The sequence below is a fragment of the Myotis davidii genome, unplaced genomic scaffold, assembly GCF_000327345.1.
Source record: "Myotis davidii unplaced genomic scaffold, ASM32734v1 scaffold428, whole genome shotgun sequence".
Taxonomy (NCBI): Eukaryota; Metazoa; Chordata; class Mammalia; order Chiroptera; family Vespertilionidae; genus Myotis; species Myotis davidii.
Window position 1 is genome coordinate 3,536,422 of NW_006299834.1, and position 11,479 is coordinate 3,547,900.

At 45.5% G+C, this 11,479-nt stretch overlaps 2 protein-coding genes and 1 pseudogene across 2 annotated transcripts in view; 2 read left to right on the forward strand and 1 right to left on the reverse strand.

The window, feature by feature from the left end:
* Window positions 1-11,479, forward strand: part of ENTHD1 (ENTH domain containing 1) — a 77,866-nt gene that overhangs the window by 49,946 nt on the left and 16,441 nt on the right. The gene's annotated exons all lie outside the window — the stretch shown is intronic.
* Window positions 744-1,158, forward strand: ANP32D (acidic nuclear phosphoprotein 32 family member D). Its single transcript, XM_015571903.1, is given in 3 exon segments — window positions 744-880; window positions 883-1,051; window positions 1,053-1,158. Coding segments are annotated over 3 exon segments (363 nt in total). The 5' UTR covers window positions 744-792.
* Window positions 4,380-4,641, reverse strand: LOC102765274 (annotated as a pseudogene).

Here is an 11,479-nt window from a genome sequence, read left to right on the forward strand (position 1 = left end):
GGGAGGTCTTCCTGAACATTTTATTAAAAACTGACACCCCACCCACGATTGGCACTCCCTAGCCCTCCTCTCTGCTTTATTTTCTTTGTAACCCTCATCATCATCTGACATATGTGTCCATTTGACTTAGTAAGAGAATTGTACAGGAGTTCCCCAGACCACCCCCAGGTGTCAGGGTGAATCTGCCGTTAGTACAGCACTGCTCTGGGCTCTGGTCTTTGTCCCTCCTGGTAATGCAATACTTTTTTAGCAGTTGCATATTCTTTTTATGTGTTGCTCATAAACTGGGCACTGATTGATGTCTTCCATTTTGAGGCCAGTTGCTGTATGCTTTCACATTTCCCTGAAATAGTCTATGTCAATCACCAGAGCATTGCAAAGCATTCTTCATATGAAAGAACTGATAAGGGAACTTTGAGTGGTTATCAACATAGTAACTATGTATTATATAGTTGGTATTAATTAAGCCAATTAAAATGCCTTTCAACTTAATTGTTCCTTTTTACTTCAAAAATATGGGAAACATGATTCATACATGAAAAAGACTTAGTTAAAACTATTTAAAGTCTTACATTGAAATGAATGAATAGAGCAAAACCACAATTATTTGCAGCGCTCAGTTAAATAAAAGACTAGAAAGATGGATGGTAACTACATTTAAATGTGCCACCTTTTGAAGATTGGAGTGGAGCTGGTTGAGCCTTCAAATTCTAAAATGTGTGACTGTGGGTTCAGGGTTTATTGATTTAATTCCACTGGCTTAGGAGCCTCTGCAGAGAGAGCGCACACGAGATGGACATGGACAAATGGATTCACTTAGAGCTGCGGAGCGGGACGCCCTCTGATGTGAAAGAGCTTGTCCTGGACAACTGTCGGTCTAATGAGGCAAAATCGAAGGCCTCACAGATGAATTTGAAGAACTGGAGTTCTTAAATACAATCAACATGAACTTCACCTCAGTCACAAACTTACCAAAGTTAAACAAACTTAAGAAGCTTGAACTAAGCGATAACAGAATCGCAGGAGGCCTGGAAGTATTGGCAAAAAAAGTGTCAACAAAATAGAGACCTCAGCACAATAGAGCCACTGAAAAAGTTAGAAAACCTCAAGACAGACCTTTTCAGTTATGAGGTAACCAACCTGAATGACTATGGATAAAGTGTGTTCAAGCTCCTCCTATAACTTACATATCTAGAAGGATGACAAGGAGGCCCCTGCCTCAGGCCCCAGGGCGATGTAGAGGAGGAAGAGGGGGAAGAAGAGTATGATGAGGATGCTCAGGCAGTGGAAGGAGAAGAGGAGGATGAAGAGGTTATGACTGGGAAGTAAACAACAAGGAAGATGAAGAAGATCTTGAAGAAAGGGCTCAGAAGCAAAGATGGGAGCCTGAAGATGAGGGAGAGGATGATGACTAAGTGGATAACCTATTTGGAAAAATTCCTACTGTTATTTGACTGTTTTTACCCATACTCCTCCCCAAATCCCCCTCCCCCCCAATAAAACCACAACACACATTTGTTTTCTGATTGTAACATTGCAGTGGAAACGAGAAGGGAGAAATGTACTGGGGCTTGTGGGGAGATGGTGAGTGGGAGAGGGTGGAATAAAATACTATTTTTACTGCCCCCCCCAAAATAAATAAATAAAGGTGCCGCCTTCTATTTGTCACGCAGCACCCAACTTTCTCCATCATAATGATTAAAAGAAAAATTAATAGATGCTGATTTAAAAATTATTTATGAATTTTAGATCAAGAAGCCACCCAACATAAATCTTTTACTACATTGCTAACGAGTGTATATTATAAAAAGTTATATAACCCTCTGACATTTCAAATTAAGAGAATCAGGCTTAATCTAAACTAAGGTGACAGGTTCTTCATCAAAATGACTGTGACTTCTCAGGTGTGTAAGTCCCAAGATGACTTTATTTGCATAAAACAAATGGCTGTGTATCTATTTCCAGGAGTGATTAAATTATTAATTCTGCAAAAATTTACTGATACCTATTATGTGCCAGGTACTATGCTAACTGCTAGATACCGAATGATGAACAAGATACCCGCCTTTCTGTAGCTCCCAGTGATCTGATCAGACCTGGGCACATCTCCTCAGACAAGTGAGATGAGTGTGAAGGTGGGGAGGGCACAGGAGAGCACCCAACCTGACTTCATGTCAGGGGAAGCTTTCTGGAGAGAGTGATGTTCCAACGAGAACCTGAAGGTTAGCGAATGATAAATGGTCAACACATGCTATGTGCAGTTTTAAGCATTTTAATTCATTTAATTTTCATAACGGTCTCATAAGATAAATGAGGAAAATCCACACAGTTTAAATAACTTGTCCAGGGTCACAAAGCTAGGAAGTGGCAACGTCAGGATTTAGATCAAACAGTCTGATCCCGGAGCCTATGCCGATGTGTGTCAAACCTTTTGACTCTGATCCAGTCAGAGATGCCTTTCACGCCATGACCCAGTCCACACACCATCACTCAGCACCCGAAACAGCAGTTTCACAAACGGTAGTTATGGCAATGCGTTCTGCTCTCTTCTCTTTTATTCTAGACAGTTTTACTTTAAAAAAAATATTGGATGTGACCCACAAACTTGATTTTACCGGGTCACAACTCACAGTTTGAAAAACAGTTTACTACACTATTTTCCCTGCTACACAGAATGAACCAGACCTAGTGAGGAGTGAGGAAGAGAATATCTTAGGTAAAGTGAACAGTGTGTGAGAGACCAGGGTAGGAGGAAGCCTGGCACGTTAGAACACCTGGAAGAAATAAGCAGGGTTTTAGGATTAAGTGGATGTCAGGAAAGGTACCAGATGAAGCCAGAAAAGTAAACAGTCATATCAGGAAAGGTGACCATATAATTTATTGTCCAAGCCATGACATTTTTGAAGGAAAAGGGGGCATAATTAATAGTGATACCAGAATAACAGAGTGAACCTGGAGCTTCCTAGGCAAAGTGGCATCGCTCTGGTCTGAATGTTTGTGTTTCCCTCAAATATGTTGAAAACCTAATGCCCAAGGTGATGGTATTAGGAGGTGGGGCCTTTGGGAGGTGATAGGTCACGAGGGTGGAACCCTCATGAATGGAATTAGTGATTTATAAAAAGAGACCCCATAGAGCTTCCTAGCCCCGTGGTCAGCAAGCTGCGGCTCGCGAGCCACATGCGGCTCTTTGGCCCCTTGAGTGTGGCTCTTCCTAAGCCTTAGGAGTACCCTAATTAAGTTAATAACAATGTACCTACCTGTATAGTTTAAGTTTAAAAAATGTGGCTCTCAAAAGAAATTTCAATCGTTGGAGGGAATGATGGCTGTTTGCAGCTGGTCACACACCCTTCAGGGTGGGGGTCCCCACTGGGGTGCCTTGCCAGTCTGGGTGAGGGGATGATGGCAGTTTGCAGCTGGTCACACACCCTTCAGGGTGGGGGTCCCCACTGGGGTGCTTGGTCAGCCTGGTTCAGCCTCCAGAACTATGAGAAACAACTTTCTGTTGTTTATAAGTTACCCAGGCTGTGGTATTTTGTTACAGACTAAGGCAGACCTGTATGCCCAGTCTCTCTAACACTTATTTCTTATCTCTTTGATCGTAGCCATGCTAAGAGGTATGAGGTGATATCTCAGTGTGGTTTTGACTTGCATTCCCTTCATCATTAGTGATGTTGAGCACTTTTGCATGTACCTGTCAGCCATCTTATTTCTTCTTTGGGAAAATGTCTATTTGGATCCTCTGCCCACTTTTAAAATCAGATCATTTGTGGGGTGTTTTTTTGTTTTGTTTTGTTTTTTTGCTGTTGAGTTGTATGATTCTTCATATATTTTGGATATTAACCCCTTTTCAGATACATGGTTTGAAAATATATTTCTTTCCAATTCGGTAGGTTGCCTTTTCATTCTGGTAATGGTTTCCTTTGCTGTGCAGAAGCTTTTTACTTTGATGTAGCCCCGGTTGTTTATTTTTGCTTTTGTTGTCTTTACTTTTGGGGTCAAACCCAAAAAACCATCATCAAGACCGACGTCACAAGGGTTGCCACCTGTTTTCTTCTAGGACTTTTATGGTTTTAGGTCTTACACGCAAATCTTTGATCCATTTTAAGTTAATTTTTGTGTATGGTGTAAAATAGTGATCTAGTTTCATTCATTTTCATGTGGCTGTCCAGTTTTCCCAACACCATTTATTGACGAGATTGTCCTTTCCTTATCGTATATTCTTGGCTACTTTGTAGCAAATTAATTGACATATAGACCTGGGTTTATTTCTGGGCTCTCTGTTCTCTTCCATTGATTATACTGTGGTTATTTTGATTATACAAATGAACCCATTTATTATAGTCTAGCATGTTTCAAATTGTAGCGCTTCTACTGGTCTTTCAGTTCTTCAGCCTTCTGATGGCGGACTTGACTGTGTTGGCAGAGGTGGTGTTGTAGATCCAGATACCACCAGCTACTGTTTCATGCAGGAACCACAGTGCCTGATCCCCACAACTCACCTCTTCATCTTGGTTTTGCCACAGAAGGAGCAAGTGTACTTGGTGTGCTGGCTGATTTCAATTTTCTTCATTATTTTAGTGAGGGAGTGCCGTAACGATTCCTGTATTTACCAGTGACTCTGACCTTGGTGCGTTTAGCCATGGTGCTGCAAACTAGGTCCTAGACTATGTTTTTTTTTTTAAGAGAAGGTCTGTGTCTTGTTCATCATTGTATTCTTTGTCTCTAATCCAGTGCTTAGCCACCTAATAAGAGCTCCACTAAATATTACTTGGCTAAGTAAGTATCATTTGAAATGATGTTTTTGTATTTTTTGCATATACTTTGAAAGTGTCTTCAGAGAAGATTCATCATAGTGTTTTAAAAGAAGAGCAGTATGAGCAGCACAGTGGATGGACTCTTAAGTTCACCAGTGAGGTTCGCTACCAGCAGAGTCATCCTTTGAGGAATCTTTCTCATCCCTAGTTGACACTAAATTGTTATGTTAGCCAAAGAGAGTCTGTTTAAAAGGTGAAAGTACTCAGAACACATACCATGTTTATATATAAAACCCTAATATGCAAATAGACCGAACAGTGGGACAACCAAACAACCGGTTGTTATGACGTGCACTGACCACCAGGGGGCGCATGTGGAACATGGTGGACGTCGGCCGCAGCGGGATGGTGGAGCAGGTGATCGGGGGGCGCCAGGCCAAGGCAGGGCACCAGTCGCTGTCATCGGGGTGAGCCTCTAGGGTTACTGAAAATTCTTTGCTCCCATGCACTGCGGTCCTGCCTGGTGCTTGCACCTGCTGCCAACCCAGAACCACTGCACACACCTGCTGCTGGCGCCCAGTGCTGGCCCAATTGCTCGGCACCGTCAGTGGGTGCAAGTAACAGCTGCCGGCCCTGATCGCCCCTCAGGGCTTCACCTCCCCCTGCTCCTGAGGGGCAATTGGGGCTGGCAGCCGCTGCTCACACCTGCTGCCAGTGCCAGAGCTGCTGCTCACACCCACTGCTGGCACTGGCCCTGCTTGTACCCACTGCCAGCGCCTGGTGCAGGTCCTGATCACTCAGTGCCATCAGCAGGTGAGAGCAGCAGCTGCTGGCCTTGATTGCCCCTGAGGGCTTATCCACCTCCTCATGCTCCTGAGGGGTGATGGGGGCAGCAGCCACTGCTCACACCCACTGCTGGCACCGGCCCCAATCACTCTGCATAGTCAGCATCAGTGTGTGCAAGCAGGGCCCGCGCCATCAGCGAATGGGAGCAGTGGCGGGAGTGGGGCTGCCGGCAGACAGGGGACCGAGGTCCACAGCAGGAGGGCCAAGGCGGGAGTGCAAAGGATGGGCCAAGACCTGCCCCTGTGCCCACCACAGCCTTGCGGCTCACAGTGTCATTCAAGGTGCACAAATTCGTGCACTGGACCCCTAGTCTATATATATAAAAGCCTAAGCAACCGGATGCCAGTGGTAACTATGATGCGCACTGACCACCAGAGGGCAGATGCTCAATGCAGGAGCTGCCCCCCGGTGGTCAGTGCACTCCCACAGCAGAAGTGCTGCTCAGCTGACCGACAGGCCCCAGATGCTGGGCTCACACTGGCAAGTGCGAGCCTCTCCCGCCTCCGCGCAGCGCTACCAAGCGGCAGTGGCAGGAGCGGCACCCTGGCCTCCTGCCGCTTCATGCACTACTGTATCCCCCAAGGTGTGCCAGATTGTGAGAAGGCACAGGCCAGGCTGAGGGACCCCACTGGTGCATGAATCTGTGCACCGGGCCTCTGGTTTGAAACAATGTTCAAGGATATAGAGAGTGAATGCACACGGGCAATTGGTGTTGGCCCAAATATTATTTATTTAGCTTTTTCTTTCATATCACTTCAAATCTGGTCTAAAACCAGGATCTATCTCTAGTGTGGCAGAAACCCAGAGACACAGTATGGGTGATCTCGTCCCAGTTCCAGCTGTTGTTACTCATGTTAGTGGGTTTTAGAAGCAGGAAGATCTGGAGAGCAGAGAGAGAGCTAAGGAGCTGTCTTAATTAGAAGCGGTGGGGGAAGAAAGACAAAGGGCTGTCGGGGGATGGAAGAGTCTTTCCCACTTACATTTGAGTCATGGGTGTGATGTTTTCAAGCTATGGCCTCAACCGTGCCAAAAGTAGTCCCTATATTTGTCTATAATTCAAGATAATCTTAAATTTTTTGGTGGCAGAAAATAAAAACTTGGTCATTCTGTTTTCTCTGTCATCCTCCAGTTTAAATTTAGTCAATTCAGGATTTCCCTTTCTCCCTCTTCCTCTTGAGGATGGCCTCAAAGTTTCAGGGACTGCTTGGCCTTATTGCTTTGGGGATGGGGAGAATATTTGCTCCCTAGTTCTGGCATCTCTTCACCCTGCCTTCTGCTGAGAGGAAACTTATCCCATTGTTCCTAGTTGTCCACCTCTCGTTCTGCCTGTGTCCACTGATATCTAACAGCACCGCCTTGCTATTAGGTTGTTAGGCCATGCCCTCTGCATCCTCCCCCCAATGTCTCTCCTTGAAACACATAATTTTTAAAAATTCTAACTGTGCTATCTGGATGGTGGTTGTATGTCTGTTGTGCATTTGAGAGATATGAGCATTTCATTACCATAAGAAAAATAAAACACACAACACACTTTGAAAGTAGGTCATCAGCACGCATGCTCAATCCTGTAGTAAATGCTGAGAAATCTAGTAAGTAGCTAATTCTTTTGCCCTTGTTGTTGATTATAATCCAACAGGTCCAACGTGTACAAACTACAGCCTCATTTTCCCTGAAGTTAGCAGTTTTAATGAAATGGAAATAGTGGTACTTAATTTTTTCCAATTCGTATTACTGTCTTCCACACAACAGTGTATGGATGCTTCAGAGGACTGGGCAGAGTAGACAAGGAATGACCTAGTTTCTGAGAGGTGGATTAGACTCCTACAAATGTTCTCTTTTCCTTTCTAAAGATTTTATAGTGTGTGTGTGTGTGTGTGTGTGTGTGTGTGTGTGTGTGTGTGTGTGAGAGAGATGGCTGCACTGTTGCACTACCGAGGAGCTCTGGAGGTGCCTTAGACTTTTGCAGCAGGCGTTTCTTTTGGATCATCATGCCTTGTGGCCTGGAGACAAGATAAGCAAAGGGCCACAGCAGTTACAAATCCTGATAGCTCAGTCGTGGCTCATGCCAAGGTCAAATGTTTTAGTAAATATAAATGAAAAAGGTGTTTTACATCAGAGGTGTTGGAGATGGGACACTTTCCTCTTTCCCACTTAGTTCTTTCTGGCTGGTCGAATAATCGAAATGACATACAACAGATTAACAGGAGAAATTAAATATTAACATGTGCACATGGGAAATTCACATATGCATGAAAATTCCAAAGACAGGAAAAATGAGGCATATATGTCATTCGATGGCAAGGAGGGGGAAGTTGGGGTCCAGGACTTCAAACAGGAAGTAAGGCAGTTCACAAGGAGATGAATACATTAATGTGTAGTAAATAAATATTTGCTGGGCCATCTTTAACAGTGGGACACAGGATGGATTTCGATCAAACAGGCCTTGCTAGCTTCCTCCTTACTTTAGATTAAACTAGTTATCTGTGAAGGTAGCTCCCTTCCTGGAGTAGGTCCTCCACGTTACATTCTTTTAGGCATTTGGGGCGAGGCCCAAGGTTCTTCCTGAGCTTTCTAGGCCTTGATTGTTTCCAGCTTGACATAATCAACACTCTAGAGCAGCGGTTCTCAACCTGTGGGTCGCGACCCCTTTGGCAGTCAAAGGACCCTTTCCCAGGGGTCACCTAAGGCCATCCTGCATATCCGATATTTACATTGCGATTCATAACAGTAGCAACATGACAGTTATGAAGTAGGAACGAAAATAACTTTATGGTTGGGTCACAACATGAGGAACTGTATTTAAAGGGCCAGAAGGTTGAGAACCACTGCTCTAGAGTGACACATCTTGGGGCGGCTTGTTTGAACCCCTACAGAAGTATTTCACTCATTGTGCTGAGAAAAGAAAAACCCAGAAAGGAATGCTTAGTACTTTGATAGTGATAGTCACCAGTCCTTGCTACCTATAAACTTGGAGAAAGCCTAATTATTCAGAAATATTCAATTACTAAGTTGTGACAATTCTTTGATGATCATATTTTAAGTGTCATCTCTAGGCCTGTTTCGTGGGCCTTTGTCATCTGTTACTTGCGCTGTTAGAATACCTTGGTCAGCGATCTCCTTGCCTGAGTCTCACTCCTGTCTGTCTGCCGGGCGATCTCCCCAGTGAGCTGGGTAACACACAAAACTTCAAAGCAGCCTTTAATGGCTTTTCATTATCTGCAGGATAAAAACTATACTCCTGACTTCTTTCATTTTCAGCAATGTGGAGGTCCTCCTGCTGTTAAAAAAAAAAAAGACCCACACAACTAGATTCTGGATAAAAGATGCCTTTTAGTGCATTGTTGGATGCGTGGGAGTGAAAGGAAATCTCCACGGACAACCGCAGTAGGCCTGAGGACTGAAACCTGACTGGAGCAGGGGCTGAGTGTAAAGGCAGGTTCCCTGAGGCCAATGCTGGTATCAGCATCACAATCAGAACACTAGGCTGGAGCCAACCCAGCAGGAAGTGGAGCCTCAACTGCATCATTCAATGAAGTGCTCAAGGAGGTACACCGGCTCTAGGCCTGTAGTCCTGCTCCTGGACCACAGATTCTTCCTGGAGGAAAGCAGCCTGACAGAGACCCTGGCATGAGCATGGAAGCATCACACACGCCTCTGTCTTTCCACACTGCCAGGTTCATTAGGGGAGACCTCCCCAATCAGCCAGGAGAGTCACACACAGAGATGGGGCGCTTACAGGAACGAGCGAGTGCTAGACACACAGTCCCAGTCACTGGGTCACTGGTGTGTCCCCAGGTGGAGAGGTGGGCATTGTCCTCAAGCCAGGTGGCTGCAGTGGCATCAGTGACCGGTGGATGGAAGCCCAGCAGGGCTCCCAGTATGACTGTGGTACAGTTGGTGTGGCTCAGTGTTGGAGCTCTGAGTTCTTAGAGCCCCCCCGGGGTGGAGGTCCCACTCTGAGTGCCCAGACTTGTGGCTTTGGGTGCTCCAGACCCTACCAAAGGGTGTTCTGGTTACCTCAGTCTTGACATAGCACTTGACATAACTGTCATGGCTACAGTGACTCCATGCTAGATTGTCAAAGGTGTCCAAAAAGTCTGCTCTGCTGTTGCTCTATACGGATTCCCCTCCCCCGGACTCTTACAGGTTAACCTCATTCAAGCACGATGTCACCATCAGTGACAGCCAGAAACACTAGGAACAAACCTGCATGACAGAGTCTACGAGACACACACCACAGGGTTACCCTACAAGGGTTTCAGCTATGAACGATTAGCTGCAGAATATTAAACAGCTGAGTATGAAATGCTTATGGGAAAAATGCAATCAATAAGGGACAGATGATTAGACAGATTTGAGAAAGAGAAAATTGGGAACTAGAAGATAGGTACAAAGAAATCATTCAATAATAGAGCACAGAGATCAAAGGGGAAAAAAATATGGACGTGAGGAGGAAGGCCAAACTCACATCTAATCGGAGTGCCACCTCTCCTGCCAGCCTTGTTTCTGCCCCATTCCATGCCAGCCACTCTGACTTACTGAAAGATTCCCCAACACACAGGTACTGTCACACCTCTGTGCTTTGAGGCTGGCTGCCCTCTCCCCCCGGGGTCCTATTTTATTCTTCTGGAGGCCCACTTATGGGACCAAGCAGCCTATGGGTCACAGCTCCCTCCTTTGAGCTCAGCTCTACTTGGGTATTAGGACAGAGGACAGGGAGTAAGGGACAAGTGTCTGCTCTCCCTGATCTGGCCACAGTGATGGTCATACATCTATTGGCTGTTGCTTCTTTGGCTGATAAGGCCTCCATGCCCTCTCTATGGCAGGTACCCAAATGCTGGCTGTCTTGTGGGGTGAATGTGAGTATACCCTGGGAGCCCCCTGATGTGGGACACCCAAGTCTGGTTCAACTTATTCCAACCATCTCCCTGCTGCTAATTCTCACTTCAGTTTTATCTAATCTATTATTTAATCCATCCACATCCATTGAGCTTTTACTTTAAAACAATTTTATTTTTCCTTTCTGAAAGTTTTTTTTTAATATGCTTTTATTGACTTCAGGGGGAGGAAGGAAGAGGGAGAGAGAGATAGCAACATTAGTGATGAGAAAGAATCACTGATTGGCTGCTTCCTGCATGCCCCCTACTGGGGATCCAGTCTGCAGTCTGGGTATGTGCCCTGACAGGTAATTGAACAGTGACCTCCTGGTTCATAGATTGATGCCCAACCAGTAAGCCTTGCTGGCTAGGCTGGCTTTTGTATTTTTAGGCATAGTTCATAATAATGTTCTATTCCCAATATAATTGTTGCATAAATGAATGAATGAAAATAAAAGCTGTAATAAAAAGATAAATCATTAATAGATAAATTACAATATAATGCCATCAATCCTATCCTATAAAATAAAAGGCTAATATGCAAATTGACCAAATGGCAGAATGACCGGTTGCTATGACACACACTGACCACCAGGGGGCAGACACTCAGTGCCGGAGCTGCCACCTGGTGGTCAGTACACTCCCACAGGGGGAGCGCCACCCAGCCAGAAGCCAGGCTCACGGCTGGCGAGCGCAGTGGTGATGGCGGGAGCCTCTCCCACCTCCTCAGCAGTGCTAAGGATGTCTGACTTAGGCTTAGGTCTGCTCCCCACTGGGCTCTCCCAAGGGCTCCCAAACTGCGAGAGGTCACAGGCTAGGCTGAGGGACCCTGCCAAGTGCACGAAATTCGTGCACGGGAAGGGGGGTCCCCTCAGACCAGCTTGCACCCTCACCAATCCCAGGAATCGGGTCTAAACCAGCAGTCAGACATCCTTCTCACAATTCTGGACTGCTGGCTCCTAACTGCTCACCTGCCTGCCACCCTGATCGCTCCTAACTGCT